Source organism: Oryx dammah, unplaced genomic scaffold, assembly GCF_014754425.2.
Source record: "Oryx dammah isolate SB20612 unplaced genomic scaffold, SCBI_Odam_1.1 HiC_scaffold_15, whole genome shotgun sequence".
Classification (NCBI taxonomy): Eukaryota; Metazoa; Chordata; class Mammalia; order Artiodactyla; family Bovidae; genus Oryx; species Oryx dammah.
The window spans coordinates 44,553,089-44,575,149 of NW_024070199.1; the positions used below are offsets into that span (position 1 = coordinate 44,553,089).

Below are 22,061 nucleotides of genomic sequence, written 5' to 3' on the forward strand. Positions count from 1 at the left end.
GCCAAGGATTCAGGGCCAAGCCATCTACCAGCTGACAAGCAGCTCACAGGGCTGTCAGTCGGTTGCCCAGTGTTACTACAATGGACATCTTTTTTACTTTTATGAACTATAAATTCAGAAATAAATTCAATAACATATTTCTATAAACTAAACATGTTCTTTAATTATTATTATGTTGTTAGTATAACACAAGAGATCTTGACATTTGAAATCTCATTGGCAACCATTACTTTTTCATCTAATCATAAAAAATTTTGTAATCAGTTTTAACAAATTCAAAACCAGTATCCTACTCTGCAGTATCCATGTCCTTTGCTTTCTTGATTCTCATGTTCTTTTATTGTATATTATCCATTCACATGGCTTACAGGGAAAGGAAAGGGTAGCAAAATCAACACTGACCTTTATTATCTTAAAAGAAGCTTGAAGAAATTTCAACTGTTGAATAAGTTTAGATTTCGAAATTATTTGTGTATACATAAACATCCTATCCTTGTCCCTTCCTCCCTGAAAACTTGAAATTTAAAAATAAGCTTTATTTAAGAAACACAGTTTTGGAATTTCCTGGCAGTCTGGTGGTTAGGACTCTGTACTTTCACTGCTAAAGACCTGGGTTTGATTCCTGGTCAAGGAACTTCCCTGGTGGCTCAGACAGTAAAGCGTCTGCCTACAATGTGGGAGACCGGAGTTCGATCCCCAGGTCGGGAAGATCCCCTGGAGAAGGAAATGGCACCCCACTCCGGTACTCTTGCCTGGCGAATCCCATGGACTGAGGAGCCTGGTGGGCTGCAGTCCATGGGGTCGCAAAGAGTCAGAAGTGACTGAGCGACTTCACTTGCAGGGAACTAAAATCCCACATGCCACTCAGTGCAGCCAAAACAAAAGAAGCATGATCTTGGGAAAACACAATTTATCTATCTTCCTTTTCTCCCTTCTGCTTCTTTTATCATTGTGTGTAATCATTCCCTGATGGGGCCTGAAGACACTGAGAAACCACCCAGGGTCTAGCTCCTTCATTACAAATCCCCCACCACAGTCTCACAGGGGAGTCACCACCAGAACCAGCCCCGTGGGTCTTGCGAGAGCTGGGAGGCTCTGTGTTCCTCTCCCCCGCTTTGCCGGAGGGGAGTGTTCACCAGTGACTGCAACTGTTTCCTTTACAGTCACCCAGACACCCAATTATTGGGCCCGCATCTCCTCGTGGCAGCCCATGAGGAGTAGACTTCTCTGGACTTTTGCCTTCTTTGGAGGAAGTGATTTCACAGTTCTTGAGGTTGAGACGATTCTCAGAATAAACCCGATATAATTTCTCTCTTTCTCTTTTGCTTATTTATTTAGCCTCAAAGTAAAGCAGAGAAAAAGAGATGTCTTTTAAGTCAGGTGAACTCTGTCGCATCCCACTTCCTCCTGCTCTCCCCTCGCTTGCTCCACCCCTGCCCCGTCGGCCTCCTGACTGTCTCCACAGCCTGCTGGACCCACACTCCGTGTGCTCCCCGTGCCTGGAAGGCTCTTCCACATGACAGTCCCATGGCTCACCTCTTCCTCTCTAGACTTTGCTTGAGCGCCACCTTCTCAGTGGCGCCGACACTGACCACCTTGCTCACACTTGCCACTGCCTTCCTCCTCCCCAAACCCCCACCTCCAGTGCCCCTCCTCTGCTCTCCTAGCATACAGTATAATTTATTTATTTACTAGGTTTGCTTATTGTCTGTCTCCCACACTGAAATGTAAACTGTGGGAGGGCAGTCATCTGTTCTGCTTTGATTTGTTTTAGGGGGTTCACTTAACATTGGCTCACTGATGTAACCCAAGTGTTCAGGCATGCTGCCTCATTGAAGGCCACCCTCTATGAAGGCCTGATACATGTTAGCTTTGCTCCAGCCCTCAGTCCACAGATATAACCAAGAATTGCAAGATCTCTGCTCTATGGAGCCTGTATTCCTGTGGGTGGATACAGGCAAACAAACAAACTGAAGAACACAAGACAGTAACTGTGTGCAGAGAATCAAACAGGTACTGTGACAGTGAGTGGCCGTCTACACTGGGGACGTACGGAAGGCTCTTCTGGAGAGGGGACATTTTACATCAAGACTTAAAGAAAAGAGTACATTTGTCTTATATTTAATCTATGCACATTATGGTGTAATCATAAAAGTATTTTAAACTAAAGAGCATTTTCCTGATGTGGACAAAGGTGGGAAATAAATATTCTAGACCAAGTGAGGGGTACGTGCTGATGGGTGTCAGGACCACAAAGGACACATTCAGCAAATGGGCAGAACTGGGGTCCAGAGGCCATAGGAAGGGCCAGGTTGTCTCACAGAGCCGGCAGAGAAGGGGGTCTTAGACTCACTCTGCTACTCCCAGTGCCTAACATGGGGTGAAGGTGTTGGATACTTGGTTTAACCACTGATTGTAAAACAGAGGATAAATATACTTTCTGAGTAATTCAAACTTAAACAATTGAAATTTCAAGAGATAATAATACCCTATTGTATTTTTTTTTATTAAAACAATAACTCACTTGTTGTGTAATGAGATTTAATTTTGCTGGTACTGGCAAAAATCTTCCTACTAAAGTAGTCATGGGTTTAGGGACATCTGCAAGGAAGACAATTACAATTAATTGATAGCATATATTGTTCCTTTTCTACTTGCACATGGAAGAAAGTACAAAAATGATAATGTATCATGAATTTAACATGTGCAAAGTCATTTACACTTCTCTTGATCCTATTTATGTTTTCTATAAAACCTTTCTGGTCAATGTTTTCAGCTTGGTTTTTTTGTTTGTTTGTTTGTTTTTACTTATGACACCTTTTTTCTTTGTCATAATGCTACTTTACTTGAGCTTCCAGGGATGTTATGCTAAAAATTTTGTCAGTGCCCAGGTTCCTAAAGTCTGTGCCACGGTGCCCTCGGGTGCTGCAGCACTCACCAGGGAGGCACAGATACTCACGTTTTCAAAGAAAGCACAGCGCCATCTGTAGGATGACACACCAGCTACTTTCAGTTTATGTGTATTCTTCCTCAGATACTACTTTACTGGGATGTAAATACTCAGGCTATTGGGAGCAAACTACTTAAGATTGGAACCGATAACGTATTTCTTTGGCCTAAGCGCGCCATGAAGAACACCCGTGAGACACTACGGTCCCTGTGAAATTCCATGTTTGAATTGGAGTGACAGAAGTCTCCTGATTGCCCACCTACTGAAGGCTTGTGCCTCCTTTGAGTGGTGTTTCCTTGAGATTTACGTAACTGAATGCATCTATTTCATGGTGATATTTAATGTGTTCACAGTGACAAAGGAAACTAGGCTGGGGGCTGAGCAGTTATGATGATATGACAAGGAAATAGATGAGGAGAACATTATGTAAATCTTCCTTCTGGGGATGATCTAAGACATTAGGATTTTGTCGTGTTCCAGAAGGAAGGGAATTGGGAAAGAAACCTTCTCTGCCTGTGTAGAGGATCAGAGGCAGCTCTGACCCACAGGGACTAGAGCCAGAAAACCCATGGCTGGTGTGCAGCAAAGTGCTCCTGGAGACGCTTTGCATCATAGAAAAGTAAATGCCTTAGAAGCATGTTATCTATCCCTGGATAAGGAGACTATCAGGATGGAATAGGAATCACATTCTGTCTTTTTTGCCCTGGGCTCCAAAGGCTCACTGAAATGGCATCAGGACTTAATATTGACTTAAATTATGACAAGGTCAGTAAATCATATGATCATGAAATATTCTGGTTAATTCAAGCTTTAGGGTAACACAATTATGTACATACTACATACAGATGCCCAGGTTTTGAGTATTAGTGTCTAACTTTTGTAAACACAATCTTAAAACTATGTCATTTGATCTTCCTTTAATCATTCATAAGTCATTTGATGGTAATCAAGTAATTATAGATTATTTATTATTATTGCACCAGTTTAAAGAAGTTTCTGAATAAATCAATGGCAGATAAGTCAGCATTTGATAGTTATTTCAGAACTCATGATGATTAAAGCAGAGTGGTGGTTCTCATTGATTGCATTAAAACATTTACATTAAAATGTGTATAATTTTTTGCCTCATCTGAACAGTCAACCCACTGCCTAATCTGGGAAAGTTTGTTTCAACCCAGTTACCTCTGGCCACACCACTCATGGGTACAAGTAGCTGCCTATTAGGATCACAAAGCTCTCTACAGTTAGCAGAAGAAGACAGCTATCTACGAATTTGAGATAGTCAGAACAATGTACATAAATTAACCTATAAAGATATATTTTTCTAGTCTTAACTCACTAATATGGGTTGTAGGGGTTGCCAAATTGCCTAACTGCCTATTTCACTTTCACTCTATATACATATTCACAAACATATTCACTTACCAACTTCCATGTGATATATGACATATTTTTCTATTAATTTACTTTGTACCTGACTGTAGATAATTATTTTGGTCTTGATACTGAGGAACCAAATGAAGTGCTTTTAGTTCTCTTGTGCCAGAATTGTCTATACACAGCATTTGTGTACCCCCTTTCAACTGACATATCACCTAAAATGAAAAATAATGATCAGGCTTCATTTTTTAAAAGATATCCAGTAATATGAATCTAAGTAAACTTAAATCCAAGAACACGGTTTTAATCCACAATTTAAGTTTTAATGGAAAATGGTAAACTATAGATATATTCTCACTTTTTTACTCTACAATAACATGCTCTCTGGAGGGACCACAAGGCAAAAAAGTTCCCCGGGGAAATGTCTTGTGAGATGTATTCAGTGTGTTAAGAGAAGTTCCTGCTCATGCCTTTCTCTACAGGTATAGGCTAGGGTAGGGAACAGGTGACTATGAGCCAGAGCTTCTGTCCACCTGTCCGTGTACTCCACCGTCTTCAGGAATGGAGAGAGTGTGCTGATTTGCCCAACCTGGCCCCATTGAAATCCAGTTAACGATATGAAAGGCTTTGTCCCCCGACTCCATCTCTGTAGCTGGTCAACTACTGAGAATAATCTTTAATTTTATGACAGTTGTTCTCTCCTGCCACATGCACATGTTATTATTTAACATCTAATGTGTTTTTAAGATACCCATTTATTTAATTTCTTACAAGTACAGTTTAGAAAGTTTAATCCAAGTACTGGAAAATTCTAAGAAACCATGTCAATCTTTCTGGGCCTGACCAGCACCCTCAGATCACCTAGTTGGATTCTGACCATATATAAGTCCTCAGCAAGCCTGGTGAGTCAGCCAGGCCACCACACCAGTCGAGCCAAGCATGGACTCAGCCCTCCCTGTGGGCAGCCCCGTCCATGACAATGTAGTATGGACATGAAGGTGAGAGAAGTCACTGTCTCTCACTGTACACAGCTTCTAATTCTGATGGTAAAATCATATATACCCAGAGAAGCTATGGTTTCTGTCATTAGGTTGCCTTTGGGTTTCCTAGACAGGAAAACCCAAATCAGCTTAAAGGATCGATGTTAGCAAAACAGCCCGCATGCAGCCTGTATTAACGAGGTGCTGATCGCCAGCTCGCCCTTCGGATCATCCTGACACTGGGTAAGAGGCCAGCATCATGTTCCACTGCACTTTTATTTGTATTTAGAGGATAATTACAGCCACACACGCACAGGTGCACAGACAGGCTGAGGGGACTGTCCAGGACTCTGCTTATTGCATAATTCTGGACTCCTGAGGGACACAATCCTGTCCCTCCTGTGAGCATTCTAACATTACTCAGGAGTCTGGTGTAATTGGAAGAGTTCTCATCCTGTTCACCTGATCTAAGTGTCCTAGAAAAGCTCTGCTCATTCTCAAGTATTTTCCAGTTAAAGTACACACCTTAGGCTTAAGGTCTCCTTTCTTGGAATAGAGAGCTGATGGTAGGGACAGGTTCTTTGGAACTTTTGCCAAATGAATGCTTGGGGCTGGATTCCCTGGTTTCCCTCCCTTTTTGGTCCTCAACACACCACTTACAAGCAGACTATGCAACATCTCTGTTTTCTGATCCATAAAATGTAGATAAAAATAATGTCTACCCTACAGAGTTTGTGTGTGTTAGTAGCTCAGGCGTGTCTGACTCTTTGTGACTCCCTGGACTGTATGCCAGGCTCCTCTGTCCATGGGATTCTCCAGGCAAGAATACTGGAAGGGGTTGCCATTTCCTTCCCCAGGGGCTCTTCCTAACCCAAGGATCAAACCCAGATCTCCTGCATTGCAGGCAGACTCTTTACCGTCTGAGCCACCAGGGCAGTTGATAGATTAAATAAAATGGCAAACATGCAAACCTATCACATAAACCACAAATGTTACTGATTCCTATCTTACTTCAGTGTTAGTTGGTAGCAGGGATTTGGAGGCAGACAGGGAGGAAAGCAGCTTCTGCCCTGCAGCCACAGAACCGCAGCTGCCCCCTCCCATCAGCATGCCAAACCACACAGGTCAGCAGCTGCTCCTTTCGCGGGCCAACGCTGGGTCTGCCTGGACTGAGATGACTTACGGCTTCTCTCTTTAGTGAATACAGCAGTGTCCTAATCTTTGATTTGCTAAGATTGAGTAGAAATGAGAATCTTAGATGTGAAAGAAACATTAGAAAGACTCTAATTATATCCCTCTTTTCATAGATAAGACAACCAAAAATGCTGACTCAACAAGTAAACAGAATGCAAACCAATGACTGAAAATATTTTACTGTTGACTTAGTAATGACAAGGGTCAAACGTTTAACATCATGTTAGTCAGACACATTTTCTTTGCATAATTACCATTGGGTTAGAGTCTTTCTTATGAGAGCAACCAGAGGCATCCTCTGCTCCTTGAGATGATGGGAACTTGCGACTTGACTCCTGGGCCAGAAGATGTTGAAAGGTTGCTTCCTCCACATTGTTACTTGTGATAGAACCACCTGCTTCCTTGATTTCAAACTGAAAAAGTAAATGTTATCTTAGAAATCACATTGTGGACACTGCCCCTTGCAGTTGCATAATATAGAAAATTCTTTGTAGAAGTTACATTTTTAAAGTAAAGAACATTCTTATGCTTAGCATCCTCTCTTCCCCACTATTAATTCATCCTCTGGGGTGACCAGTCATCTGACCATCCTGGCTGGGGATCGAGAACATCAGAGAGATCAGGACCATTTGCCCATGAGGTGTGGGGATGTGACTTCGATGTAACCCTCTTGCTGTTTGAAAAACATGGTGTGGGTAATTTGAGAAGATTCTGTGATTGGTCAGCTCCACCTTGAGCTTCTAGACAACCCCCTACTACAAAAGAGCTGGTTGCCTCTTGGGACCTTCCTTAAAACTGCCTAAAATGCTTCTCCTTAATCATCGTTCTCAGAGCACACTCATTAAGTTGTATTAATGTTCTAGTCTGTTTTGCTTTTTCCTCAAGAAGCCGGACATCTTGATGTTTTAGTGATATTTATATTGTAACTTGGAGCTTCCCAGGTGGCGCTAGTGGTAAAGAATCTTCCTACCAATATAAGAGACAAAAGAGATGTGAGTTTCCCTGAGTCGGGAAGATCCCCTGGAGGAGGGCATGGCAACCCATTGCAGTATTCTTGCCTGGAGAATCCTATGGACAGGGGAGCCTGGCGGGCTACAGACCACGGGGTCGCAAAGGGTCAGGGACGTGACTGAAGTGACTTAGCACACACGCACATTGTAACTTACGATGTATTAATAGTAATGTTTACAAGTAAATAGGAGAGCTTCCCTCACTGAATGGTAGAACGATACTTAACATGAAAACTGTGAGGGTGGAGAATAACTGCCAGCTTTGTTTTTTAAGCTATCCTCTGCAACAACCCAGCGACACATCAGCAAAAGTACCAAAACTAGGGAGAAACATCAGTGATGTCATTGAAAGGCAATGGAATTTAAAAAACTAAGTAGTCTCAATGCTTTAAAAAAATACCACTCAAGTGTTTCAAAAAAAATTACCATTTAAAGTGTTTTAAAACTATAATTATATATATACAGTATATGTATAGTATATATAAAGATATTATATATGTATATAACACATGTACACCCATGGTGGATTCATGTTGATGTATGGCAAATTCAATATAATATTGTAAAGTAATTAGCCTCCAATCAAAATAAATAAATTTATAATAAAATATATACAATTATAATATAATATATAATATAATAAATATAATATAAATTATATAATTATATAATATATTATATAATATACTATATTAATATTAGTTATATAATTATAGGGGTTTCCCTGGTGGCTCAGATAGTAGAGCTTCCCTCACCAAATGGTAGAATGATAATTAATGTGAAAACTGCAAGCGTAGAGAATAACTGTCAGCTTTGTTTTTTTTAATCTATCCTCTGCAACAACCCAGCAACACATCAACAAAAGTACCAAAACTAGGGAGAAACATCAGTGATGTCATTGAAAGGCAATGGAATTTTAAAAACTAAGTAGTCTCAATGCTTTAAAAAAAATACGACTCAAGTGTTTTTTAAAAAAATTACCATTATAATTATATAAAATAAAAATAATTTTATTTTTATTAAATTATAAAAATTTAAAATTAAATTATAAAATTTAAAATTTAAATTATAAACTTTAATTATATACATTAATATATAATATATTATTATATATTATCTATAAATATATCTATTATATATTAAATATATATTATATATATGTTTGCTAGTTGAAGTCAGCTGCTGCTGCTGCTACTGCTAAGTCGCTTCAGTCGTGTCCGACTCTGTGCGACCCCTGAGACGGCAGCCTACCAGGCTTCTCCGTCCCTGGGATTCTCCAGGCAAGAACACTGGAGTGGGTTGCCATTTCCTTCTCCAATGCATGGAAGTGAAAAGTGAAAGGGAAGTCGCTCAGTCGTGCCCAACTCTTCGCGACCCCATGGACTGCAGCCTACCAGGCTCCTCCATCCATGGGATTTTCCAGGCAAACTAGTTGACTATATATATATTATACATATTATACTATAGATATAATGTATATAATTATAATTATATATTTATATTATTTGTATATTATATATATCTTTAGAAGGCAATGGCACCCCACTCCCGTACTCTTGCCTGGAAAATCCCATGGATGGAGGAGCCTGGTAGGCTGCAGTCCATGGGGTTGCTAAGTCGGATGTGACTGAGCGACTTCACTTTCACCTTTCGCTTTCATGCACTGGAGAAGGAAATGGCACCCCACTCCAGTGTTCTTGCCTGGAGAATCCCAGGGATGGGGGAGCCTGGTGGGCTGCTGTCTATGGGGTCACAGAGTCAGATACGACTGAAGTGACTTAGCAATTAGCAATATATATCATTATATAATTACATATATTAAATATATGTATATATATACAATTATATTTATAATATATATGATTATATATATTTGTTTCATACATATAATATATAATTATATTTACTTATATATTCATATATAATTATTTATATTATATATACAAATATATAATTATAAACATATTATATAAATATGTGTTACATAATTATATAATTATAAAATTAATATATATTTTAATATACTGATTATATATATTATATAATATATATAACACAATGTAATATATTAATTTAATTAATATCTATTGTTATATTACTATATTATTATATATTTTTAAAGTGCTTCTTTAAAATGTGATCATGTAAGGAGATCAGGAAATAGCAGTCAACCCACAATTTATATGGTCTTTCCCCTTCCTTAACCTCCACCTGCACAGACTGCCTGTTAGAGAAGTACAGGTGAATTTTCCCAAAGGCCAGGAGGCAGATCCTAAAGTCCTTCAGAGACGATGGTGATTCTCAGGAAACATTCTGAAGACCTCCCGTAAAATCGCAACAGAGACAACGACCTTCAAAGTGTGGGGGACTGACTCAGACTTGAAGATCGTCTAACTTAGAATCTGGGACCCAAACAATTAATTCTTTCCATGGACGGGCAAATCCCTTAGCACAGCAAACTAGTATCTAGGTATAAATCTTTTAAAAGATATAGGAAAGTTTAGCAATATTTCAAGTTATAACTTTTTTTAGACATTTCAAATTTTATAGAAATGTAGAATTTTTCAATTTTCTCTGCTTTCTGCTTTGGGGAATTTGTCATGCACATGTCATCAAAGTTTAGATTTTGGTTTTTAGGGAAGAATAATTTTATTTTTAAAATTTATTTTTTAAATGGTCAAAGCTGAGGTTTAACTTATCTCCCTGTAATTAACAGGTACTTATATAGTAAATACATCAGTTCGTCAACCCCATGCAACTGATACTTGGACTACTTATAATATAGTAAAACCCTATTTTTACAGAATAAAGAGAGGTCAATATGTGGAAATCAATTTCTAGAAAAAGGAAATTAGCACTGACCCTGAATATTTACTGAAAAATAATTCCATTCTGTTTAAATGACAAATATGTTTGTGCTAAATCTTTTTCATTTCATTATTAAATTTGGACTGTCAGAATCATGTGACTCAGATGGTAAAGAATCTGCCTTCAATGTGGGAGACCTGGGTTTGATCCCTGGGTTGGGAAGATCCCCTGGAGAAGGGCATGGCAACCCACTCCAGTATTTTTCCCTGGAGAATCCCATGGACAGAGGAGCCTGGTGGGCTACAGTCCAAGGGATTGCAAAGAGTCAGACATGACTGAGCGACTAACACTTGGAATTTGTCAATAAAATTAAAAAATATATATTATCCAAGTAGTCCCTCCTTTATTTTGCTAAAGTTGAGTTACATTAAAAGGGAATTTACTATTTTAATGAGCTAATTCCCTTCCTGTTCTGGTGAACACTGAGTCCACTGGGCACAGGAAGGGACCTGCGCTTGGACCTACAGGCAAAAGGTGCTGGGACACAAGTTTGGCCTGGTAGCAAGACGGAATATCCGACACTTCAAGCCGTCTGAAAAAGGTTCCGAGAAAGACCTCTGCGCTGACTGGAGTCTAAGGAACAAGGTGCGCTCTCTGGTTTCTCCAGGCCTCAGCCTCTCTTCCCCAACTTTCCTGTGCACTAAGGAGCAGTGATTTCACTAAAAGAACCCAGAAAACAGGAACGAAGCTCTTGCTGCTATGGCTTACGATATACAAAGTCAGGGTCCAGCCAGCTTAATACCAACTCAAAAATGTCCACACAGGCTTAACTTATAACTTACTAAAAGTAGTCAGTGGTTGAGTAATCTAATTTTCCAAACTATATCCTTTTGGGGGGCCAGTACACATTTCCTTGGAAATCCTTTTCTTCCTTTAAAAATTGATTTTTTAGTTTCAGCAAAAATAAAACAGAAAACGGGAATTCCTTGGTGGTCCAGTGGTTAGGACTCTGTGCTTCCACTACCCAAAGCCCAGGTTCAACATAAATAAATAAATAAGAACAAAGCAGAAAATTACTAGTGGTTATCCACAGCACAATAGGGTAGCTGGCTGACAATTAGCATGAATTCATATAGACTCTGATTTATATTACAACACTTGAGGAACAGCTACTTACTAGCAGAGGGAAGCTCTAACATCATGATTTCACGGCTCACGAAACACAAGTACTAACTGTATGTCCTACCTAGGAGCGAGTCCTAGCTGTGGAAAATTCTTAAAGAGATGGGAATACCAAACCACCTTACCCGCCTCCTGAGAAATCTGTATGCAGGCCAAGAAGCAGCAGAACTGGACATGGAACAAAAGACTGGTTCCAAATTGGGAAAGGAGTATGTCAAGGCTGTATATTGTCACCCTGCTTATTTAACTTATATGATGTACCATGCAAGGTGCCAGGCTGGATGAAGCACAAGCTGGGATCAAGACTGCCAGGAGAAATATCAATAACCTCAGATACAGAGATGACACCACCCTTACAGCAGAAAGCAAAGAACTAAAAAGCCTCTCCATGAAAGTGAAAGAGGAGAGTGAAAAAGTTGGCTTAAAGCTCAACATTCAGAAAGCTCAGATCATGGCATTCAGTCCTATCACTTCAAAGCAAATAGATGGGGAAACAATTTAAACAGTGAGAGACTTTTTTTTTTTTGGCTCCAAAATCACTGCAGATGGTGAATGCAGCCATGAAATTAAAAGATGCTTACTCCTTGGAAGAAAAGCTATGACCAACCTAGACAGCATATTATAAAGCAAAGACATTACTTTGCCAACAAAGGTCCGTCTAGTCAAAGCCATGGTTTTTCCAGTAGTCACGTATAGATGTGAGAGTTGAACTATAAAGAAAGCTCAGTGCTGAAGAACTGATGCTTTTGAACTATGGTGTTGGAGAAGACTCTTGAGAGTCCCTTGGACTGCAAGGAGATCCAACCAGTCCATCCTAAAGGAAATCAGTCCTGAATATTCATTGGAAGGACTGATGCTGAAGCTGAAACTCCAATACTTTGGCCACCTGATGCGAAGAGTTGACTTTTTGGAAAAGACCTGATGCTGGGAAATAGTGCAGACCAGAGGAGAAGGGGATGACAATGGATGAGATGGTTGGATGACATCACCAACTTGATGGACGTAAGTTTGAGCAAGCTCCAGGAGTTGGTGATGGACAGGGAAGCCTGGCGTGCTGCAATTCATGGGGTTGCAAAGAGCCGGACACAACTGAGTGACTGCTCTGAGCTATGAATTACAACCCTTATAAATCTAAAGGGGAAAATATGTAAAAGGCCAGTGCACGAAAACTCACACTGCACTTGTTTTCACAGACACTAGGGCTTCTTTCCTAAAGCTGCTTTTAAAACTTTCTAGGGACTTCCCTGGTGATCCAGTGGTTAGGACTTCCACTTCCATAGCAAGGAGCACAATTTGATTCCTGCCTGTAGAGCTAAAAAAAAAAAAAAAAAATTCTAGTTGTTTCCCTTCTTTTTTGTTTTTTAATCCCTGCTGGGTCAGGTCATGGTTTTTTTTTTTTTTTTAAATACTTATTTGGTTGCATGAGTTCTTAGTTGATGCACATGGTATCTTCGATCTTCCTTGCAGAATGTGGGGTCTTGGGATCTTTAGTTGTGGCATGTGGGATCTAGTTCCCTGGCCAACGATTGAACCAAGGTCCCCTGGATTGAGTGTGAAGTCTTAGCCACTGGACCACCAGGGAAGTCCCTGAAGTCAGGCCAGATCTTACCTAGGGACAAAGGACCTAATTCACCATCAGGGAGGATGCTTGGCTGGCTGATGCATCTCGCTTTAGCAAGGGATGCGCCTTGTTGGGAATGGTGAGTCCAATAGCGATGCTACTGACACAGGAAAAATCGAGGTAAAAGCCGAAAGTCTTCCCTCTCTATTGGGGAAGGGGAGCAGGGCGAGTTGCGCCATGTGGATCTTACTGGAATCACGCGGACACCCGAGTGGGCGGCTCCGTCCCTGGCCCAGGCGCCCAGGGGCATGACGGCAGAGCTCCTGTGCGGGGTGAGCAGGGAGGACAGGAAGTGGACGTTGTAGGCCTGCGGCTGAAGGGCGGCAGGGAGAACGGCGTCTTCCAGGGGGTTGAGCTCGGGGAGGTTCGGGTACTCCCCCAGGAGTCCCTCGTCTTCGTTCTCATCCACCAGCAGCTCCACTTTGACCTTGCTCTGGCAGTCCCCGCCGAGCGCGGGGTTGAACGCGTGCAGCAGCGGCTCTTTGGGATCCGCTGGGCCCAGGTACGCATCCTTGAAGACGTGAAAATCGTCTTCCTCGTGCTTTACTGCCACCGGAGTTTTCAGGGGAAGGTTTTCGGGAACAAACTGACTCTCGGCGCTGAAGAGGTCTGTCACCATCTCGTCTTCGGGGCTGGACATGCTGCCCAGCAGAGGGGCGTCTTCCATGGCCACTGGGGGCGCCGAGGCCCCGGGCACCACCCCACACCTGCAACGACGCGGCCCGGTCAGCGGCGGCCCCCAGAAGGCCCTGCAGCCATTCCGGGGGGGCCCGCGGCTCCTAAGATCTGATCCGATCGCCCGCCACTCCCAAGGTCTGGTCTGGGGGCACCCCCGCCCCCAGGATCTGATCCGGAGGGCCCGCCGCTCCCAGGGGCTGACAAAGGAAAGGGCCTTGCGGGATGACAGGGGAAGGGTCCCGCCGTTCCCGAGGGGCCGATGGGGTCGGGGCCCGCCGCTCCCAGGGACTAGCCTGGGGGTCCCACCGTCCCAGACGAGGACGAGCGGAGAAGGGCTCCCTGCTGGCCCGACGGGCTGACAGGAGCGGTGCCCGCCGCTCCCAGAGGAATGACGGAGGCAGGGTCCCGCCGTTCCCCAAGGGCCTGACTTGGAGGTCCCGCCGACCCTGACAGGGACGAAAGGAGAAGGGGCGTCCCTCCGCCCCCTTCGAGGCTGACTCTGGGGCCCACGGTCCCCTTCTCGTCTGCAAGCCGGAGGCCGGGCCCGGGACCGCGGGGAAAGCCGGTGACGGCCGGAGTGTCAGGTGCTGGAGGGGTTCCCCGTCAGGTCTCCTCAGACGACGCACCTGGGCCTGCGGGAGCTGTCAGAGCACCTAGCGCAAATGTGGGGGCGAGGCGGGCGCGAGCCGTTGGGTTGGCCGTTGGGAGGAGGCGGGGCCAGGGAGGGGCGGGGCAGGGCCAGGGAGGGGCGGGGCAGGGCTCGCGGTGATGGGCGTGGCAGTGGTGGGACACGTGGCCTAGGTGCGGGGCGGGGTGGGGGGGGGCTGAGAGGGTGGGACGCGTTGGGGGTGAGGTGTGAAGGCAGGGAGCGGAAGTGAGCGGGGCGGGGCCGGTCAGTGGGAGAGAATAAGCCAGGATTGCGGAAGGGCACGTGGAGGGCTGTAGGGCGGTGTTGGGCTGGGTCGCGGGACCCGCCAGTTGAGGTGGACAGGGAGGGACACTCCCGGGACCAGCCGCTCTCGGCTCAGGTGGGGAAACTGAGGCCAGTCCAAGGCAGTGACTTCAGACCCCTAGGCTTCACCACATACTTTTCCGCCCGGCCATAGAAAAGCACAAGTGGGTGGAAGGCCAGGGGTCCGCACAGGCAGGTAGGTTCCCAACCCAGAGTGCACTTGAGGCCCGTGGTGCTGGAGCTCCAGACGAAGACTAGGCCTTCCTCACCGACACAAGCACCCCAACATTGATGATGTTCTGGGGAAGAGGGAGGTGGTCAAGACCTAGAAGTTACAACACAACCACATTAACACAATGCAAACTTAGGGTGGGTGGTGAGCTAAATACACCTTTTTCATCAAGAAACGAGGTGGTGGGGGGCGGGAGATGTGGAGAACGGAGAGGGTGAGATACATGGAGAAAGTAACGTGGAAACATTCACAACCATATGTAAAATCGGTTCAGTTCAGTTCACTCGCTCAGTCGTGTCCCACTCTTTGTGACCCCATGAATTGCAGCATGCCAGGCCTCTGTCCATCACCAACTCCCCGGGTTTACTCAAACTCATGTCCATTGAGTCGCTGATGCCATCCAGCCATCTCATCCTCTGTCGTCCCCTTCTCCTCCTGCCCCCAGTCCCTCCCAGCATCAGGGTCTTTTCCAATGAGTCAACTCTCCGCATGAGGACGCCAAAGTATTGGAGTTTCAGCTTTAGCATCAGGCCTTCCAATGAACACCCAGAACTGATCTTTAGGATGGACTGGTTGGATCTCCTTGCAGTCCAAGGGACTCTCAAGAGTCTTCTCCAACACCAGAGTTCAGAAGCATCAATTCTTCGGTGCTCAGCTTTCTTCACAGTCCAACTCTCACATCCATACATGACTACTGGAAAAACCATAGCCTTGAGTAGACGGACCTTTGTTGGCAAAGTAATGTCTCTACTTTTCAATATGCTATCTAGGTTGGTCATAACTTTCGTCCCAAGGAGTAAGCGTCTTTTAATTTCATGGCTGCATTCACCATCTGCAGTGATTTTGGAGCCCCCCCCAATAAAGTCTGACACTGTTTCCACTGTTTCCCCATCTATTTCCCATGAAGTGATGGGACCAGATGCCATGATCTTCATTTTCTGAATATTGAGCTTTAAGCCAACTTTGTCACTCTTCTCTTTCACTTTCATCAAGAGGTTTTTTAGTTCCTCTTCGCTTTCTGCCATAAGGGTGGTGTCATCTGCATATCTGAGGTGATTGATATTTCTCCCGGCCATCTTGATTCCAGCTTGTGCTTCCTCCAGCCCAGTGTTTCTCATGATGTACTCTGCATAGGAGTTAAATAAGCAGGGTGACAATATACAGCCTTGATGTACCCCTTTTCCTATTTGGAACCAGTCTGTTGTTCCATGTCCAGTTCTAAGTGTTGCTTCTTGACCTGCATATAGGTTTCTCAAGAGGCAGGTCAGGTGGTCTGGTATTCCCATCTCTTTCAGAATTTTCCATAGTTTATTGTGATCCACACAGTCAAAGGCTTTGGCATAGTCAATAAAGCAGAAATAGATGTTTTTCTGGAACTCTCTTCCTTTTTCCATGATCCATCGGATGTTGGCAATTTGATCTCTGGTTCCTTTGCCTTTTCTAAAACCAGCTTGAACATCTGGAAGTTCATGATTCACGTATTGCTGAAGCCTGACTTGGAGAATTTTGAGCATTACTTTACTAGCGTGTGAGATGAGTGCAGTTGTGCGGTAGTTTGAGCATTCTTTGGCATTGCCTTTCTTTGGGATTGGAATGAAAACTGACCTTTTCCAGTCCTGTGGCCACTGCTGAGTTTTCCAAATTTGCTGGCATGTTGAATGCAGCACTTTCACAGCATCATCTTTCAGGATTTGAAATAGCTCAACTGGAATTCCATCACTTCCACTAGCTTTGTTCATAGTGATGCTTTCTAAGGCCCACTTGACTTCACATTCCAGGATGTTTGGTTCTAGGTGAGTGATCACATCACCATAATTATCTGGGTCATGAAGCTTTTTGTACAGTTCTGTGTATTCTTGCCACCTCTTCTTAATATCTTCTGCTTCTGTTAGGTCCATATCATTTCTGTCCTTTATTGAGCCCATCTTTGCATGAAATGTTCCCTGAGTATCTCTAATTTTCTTGAAGAGATCTGTAGTCTTTCCCATTCTGTTGTTTTCCTCTATTTCTTTACATTGATTGCTGAGGAAGGCTTTCTTATCTCTCCTTGCTATTCTTTGGAACTCTGCATTCAGATGCTTATATCTTTCCTTTTCTCCTTTGCTTTTCCCTTCTCTTCTTTTCACAGCTATTTGTAAGGCCTCCTCAGGCAGCCATTTTGCTTTTTTGCATTTCTTTTCCATGGGGATGGTCTTGATCCCTGTCTCCTGTACAGTGTCACGAACCTCCGTGCATAGTTCATCAGGCACTCTATCAGATCTAGTCCCTTAAATCTATTCTCACTTCCACTGTATAATCATAAGGGATTTGATTTAGGTCATACCTGAATGGTCTAGTGGTTTTCCCTACTTTCTTCAATTTGAGTCTGAATTTGGTAATAAGCAGTTCATGATCTGAGCCACAGTCAGCTCCCAGTCTTGTTCTTGCTGACTGTACAGAGCTTCTCCATCTTTGGCTGCAAAGAATATAATCAATCTGATTTCGGTGTTGACCATCTGGTGATGTCCATGTGTAGAGTCTTCTCTTGTGTTGTTGGAAGAGGGTGTTTGCTATGACCAGTGCGTTCTCTTGGCAAAACTCTATTAGCCTTTGCCCTGCTTCATTTTGTACTCCAAGGTCAAATTTGCCTGTTACTCCAGGTGTTTCTTGACTTCCTACTTTTGCATTCCAGTCCTCTATAATGAAAAGGACATCTTTTTTGGGTGTTAGTTCTAAAAGGTCTTGTAGGTCTTCATGCTGCTGCTGCTGCTGCTAAGTCGCTTCAGTCGTGTCCAACTCTGTGCGACCCCATAGACGGCAGCCCACCAGGCTCCCCCATCCCTGGGATTCTCCAGGCAAGAACACCAGAGTGGGTTGCCATTTCCTTCTCCAATGCATGAAAGTGAAAAGTGAAAGTGAAGTCACTCAGTCATGTCCGACTCTTGGCAACCCCATGGACTGCAGCCTACCAGGCTCCTCCATCTATGAGATTTTCCAGGCAAGAGTACTGGAGTGGGGTGCCATTGCCTTCTCCAGTAGGTCTTCATAGAACCGTTCAAATTCAACTTCTTCAGCATTACTGGTTGGGGCATAGGCTTGGATTACTGTGATATTGAATGGTTTGCCTTGGAGATGAACAGAGATCATTCTGTCGTTTTTGAGATTGCATCCAAGTACTGCAGGGACTCCCCTGGTGGCTCAGACAGGAAAGCGTCTGTCTACAATGCAGGAGACCCGGGTTCGATCCCTGGGTCGGGAAGATCCCCTGGAGAAGCAAATGGCAATCCACTCCAGTATTCTTGCCTGGAAAATCCCATGGACAGAGGAGCCTGGTTGGCCACCGTCCATAGGGACGCAAAGAGTTGGACACGACTGAGCGACTTCACTTCACTTCACTTCACTTCATCCAGGTACTGCATTTCAGACTCTTTTGTTGACCATGATGGCTACTCCATTTCTTCTAAGGGATTCCTGCCCACAGTAGTAGATATAATGGTCATCTGAGTCAAATTCACCCATTCCAGTCCATTTTAGTTCACTGATTCCTAGAATGTCGATGTTCACTCTTGCCATCTCCTATTTGACCACTTCCAATTTGCCTTGATTCATGGACCTGACATTCCAGGTTCCTATGCAATATTGCTCTTTACAGCATCGGACCTTGCTTCTATCACCAGTCACATCCACAACTGGGTATTGTTTTTGCTTTGGCTCCATCCCTTCATTCTTTCTGGAGTTATTTCTCCACTGATCTCCAGTAGCATATTGGGCACCTACTGACCTCTTTCAGTATCCTATCATTTTGCCTTTTCAAATAGCCAATGGGAATTTGCTCTAGGACTCAGGGAACTCAAACTAGGGCTGGATAACAACCTAGTGGGGTGGGATAGGGAGGGATGTCCAAGTGGGAGGGGATGTGGGTAAACCTATGGCTGATTCATGTTGATGTCTGGCAGAATTGCACTTTATACAATACCATAAAGAAATTATCCTTCAGTTAAAAATAAATAAATTTATTTTTTCAGGACTCTGCAAGGGTGCTAGATGAGGAATTGCAATTGACTCATTGGCAAAGACTCTGATGCTGGGAGGGATTGGGGGCAGGAGGAAAAGGGGATGACCGAGGATGAGATGGCTGGATGGCATCACTGACTCGATGGGCGTGAGTCTGAGTGAACTCCGGGAGTTGGTGATGGACAGGGAGGCCTGGTGTGCTGCGATTCATGGGGTCGCAAAGAGTCGGACACGACTGAGTGACTGAACTGAACTGAGCAGCTATGGTTGCCGCCCCTTTGTGTTCAACCTCAGGATGTTTCCCTTGGCCAAAAACACACTAAGTTGTCTCAGGGTTCAAAGCATTCAGCAAGCAGTGGCAAGGCAGATCCACCAGAAGCGGGCACCTGGTTTCCATGAAAAGCATGGTAATATGCTGTGTTAGCTAGCAGAGCCACTTTCTGTGTTGCTCTAGGGGTATATATGGCAACACAAATTGGAATAGAGTGGAACCCATCACCTCTTGGCAGAGTCACCCCCAAAGGAATGGAGAGAACAGTAATCATCCTAGCTGGTTTAATCCTGAATTGTTTCAAAATCAACTCATAATTGATGCCAAGTAAAAGTACTGTGCACCCATTAAAATATGGCATGTTTAAAGAAATAACATATACTTAAAACCTTCAAAAAAAGTGAATAAACTTTAAAATAATAATAATGTAAAAACAGGTGAAAGCTTGTCCTTTAGGCCTCAGTTCTAAATCAGCATCCTTCACAAGCCAGGTATTCTCACCGCCTCCCCCGCCCCCCACCCCCACACACAGAGTCTAGGAACCCTTAAGATCCTAGGGTTCTCTTGGTTCTTGACTTCCTCCCACTGGGATATTTTTTCATTGGCGTATAGCTGCTTTACAATGCTGTGTTAGTTTCTGCCATACAGTGCGAGTGAGTCAGCTGCTTGTACACATACATCCCCTTCCTCTTGGGCCTCCCTCCTCCCCTGCCCCCACCTCACCCACTCTACGTCATCACAGAGCACCCAGCTGAGCTCCCCGCACTCTACGGCAGGCTCCCACTAGCTGTTTTACACGTGGCAGTGTGCACGCCAATCCCAGTCTAATTCACCCCACCTCCCACCTCGTGTCCAAATGTCCCTTCTCTGCGTCTGTATCTATTTCTGCACTGCAGGCAAGTTCGTCTGTACTATTTCCCATGACAGCCAGAACCTGGTGGGGTTCCCGCTGTATTCCCAGTGCCTAGAACAGAGCTTAGCATACAGGCGGTGCTCAGTAAGAGCCTTGGAGAAAATGGAGATTCATTGATTGAGCACCTACTCACTATGTGTCAGTGCTGTTCCAGGCCCCGAGGCACAGGAGAAGATGGAAAACGAACACAGAGCGAAGCCCACAGCCCTTCTTAGCAGCAGCCCTTCTCCAACAGGGGTGTGACTCTAGTGAGGTCCACTCTGCCCAACCCGAGGCCTTTTCTGCATATCTTGGTCGGTCACTTTTGTCCCAAGAGCCTGACCTTTAGCCTCCTTGTCAGTATAAGAAAAGAGACAGAAAGCAGTCCTGTGGTTAATATTTTTATTAATGGTAACACATTCATACTGCATATCTAAGATTTACATCCAAAAGGGCATCTTGTATTTACATGCAATGGCCAGTCCAAGATAACAAATTCAGACCACAGCTCCGTTAAGACTATGGCTTGTTCCAAATTAAATTAAATACATGAATACTCTTACTTCCTGCTTTCAACACGTACAGTACAAACCCAGTCTTCTTCCTTTTAAGGAATATAAAATTGCATTGATGGCTGCATGGATTAGTGATGATTATATCTGAAATATTTAAAACCTGAACGACAAGCCCAAATAGGTTTGAGTGCTAACACGTCTGCTCTCGAATTCACCCGTGAATCATAAGACAGACTGGTCAGTGGTCAACAGTGGATAATCTGGGGGCCCTGGCTTCAACTGGAAGCCACACCTGGCTGAGGCAGGGGGTCTCCCGTATCCCCCGACGCCCCCCTGACTACATACCACAGATGAAGAGGGTCTTTTGTTGCTATGGTGGTTAGATGTCTTTTTTGCTTTTTTGTCTGTTCCCATTTCCGCTTGGTTTTAACAGCTCAGAGTCTTTGGCCCGTTTAGGTGGGGTTTCACATCACAACATGTACACGGATACAATATGCATGCGCTCTGCGGCCAGTGCCTTGCTCCTGCACCATGGGTTCAGCCTCATCACCATATCACTGGAGTACAGGACTCTTAGAGACACGGGCCCCACCAGAACAGAGTGGTCAGAAAAATAAACGCATGATTTAAAAAATGGACAGCTAAGCCTGTCATGACAGCCCAGAGGCAGTGGGTCTATTTCACTCCATGATTCTTTTTGCATTAAATACTGAAGACGATATAGCACATCATTTCCTTTTGGTCAATCACTCTTTCGAGCAAGGCACACGCATCGGAAGGGTAGGCTGTGTTAAACTCAGCACCTGTCACCTGCGACATTCTAGGAGGTCACCGAGATGACCCATCTCCCCCCGTCTCCCTGGAAACGGGAGTGGGTCTCCTCTCTCACCAGGTGGGACGGCCAACCCTGACTGCCTGCGGTTTGTTCTTCTCAAGTTTGTTCCTTTCTCAGCGGCCAGTGTCCTGTTCTCCCTGCTGTTGGGTCGGGTAAGCAGGGATCCGGAAGCATCTACGATGTGTGTTCTCCAGACACGCTATCTTCAACCATCACATCCCTCGCTCCCCATTTCTGACACACGCCCACATCTTCTTTTGTAGCTTAACAATGAAGCTTGAGGAAAGCAGTCTGATGGAAGGGAATCCGGCTCACAGCTGCCCTTGTAAGGGGACTGGTCCCTTTGGGACATGGGGACACGACAGGAAAATCCCCACATAGGGATATCCACCCAGTAAATTGAGACGGGAGTGAGACACCCACAATTCCACCTAAAGACTTAAATCTCTTGTGTGGTCTCCCTTACACTTAGGGCCTTCTGTTTTTAAGGCACTGGGTGTTGAAGACTTCAAACACGGAGAGGCAAAAGCAGACGACTGAAGTAGACAGTGACGAGTGACCACAGGAT

The 22,061-nt window shown here is 44.2% G+C and overlaps 1 protein-coding gene and 1 pseudogene across 1 annotated transcript in view; one reads left to right on the plus strand and one right to left on the minus strand.

The window, feature by feature from the left end:
* TESMIN (testis expressed metallothionein like protein) overlaps nt 1-13,801 on the minus strand; it is a 40,215-nt gene extending 26,414 nt beyond the window's left edge. The window contains exons 1-4 of the mRNA XM_040255259.1: nt 13,316-13,801; nt 6,759-6,917; nt 4,425-4,545; nt 2,525-2,601 (exon numbers count right to left, since the gene is read on the minus strand). Of these exons, the coding sequence (XP_040111193.1) occupies nt 2,525-2,601; nt 4,425-4,545; nt 6,759-6,917; nt 13,316-13,792 (834 nt within the window). The 5' untranslated portion in view covers nt 13,793-13,801. The remainder of the gene's footprint in view (nt 1-2,524; nt 2,602-4,424; nt 4,546-6,758; nt 6,918-13,315) is intronic.
* Nucleotides 13,802-19,268: 5,467 nt separating this feature from the next.
* Nucleotides 19,269-19,582, plus strand: LOC120874134 (annotated as a pseudogene).
* The last annotated feature ends 2,479 nt before the right edge of the window (nt 19,583-22,061 follow it).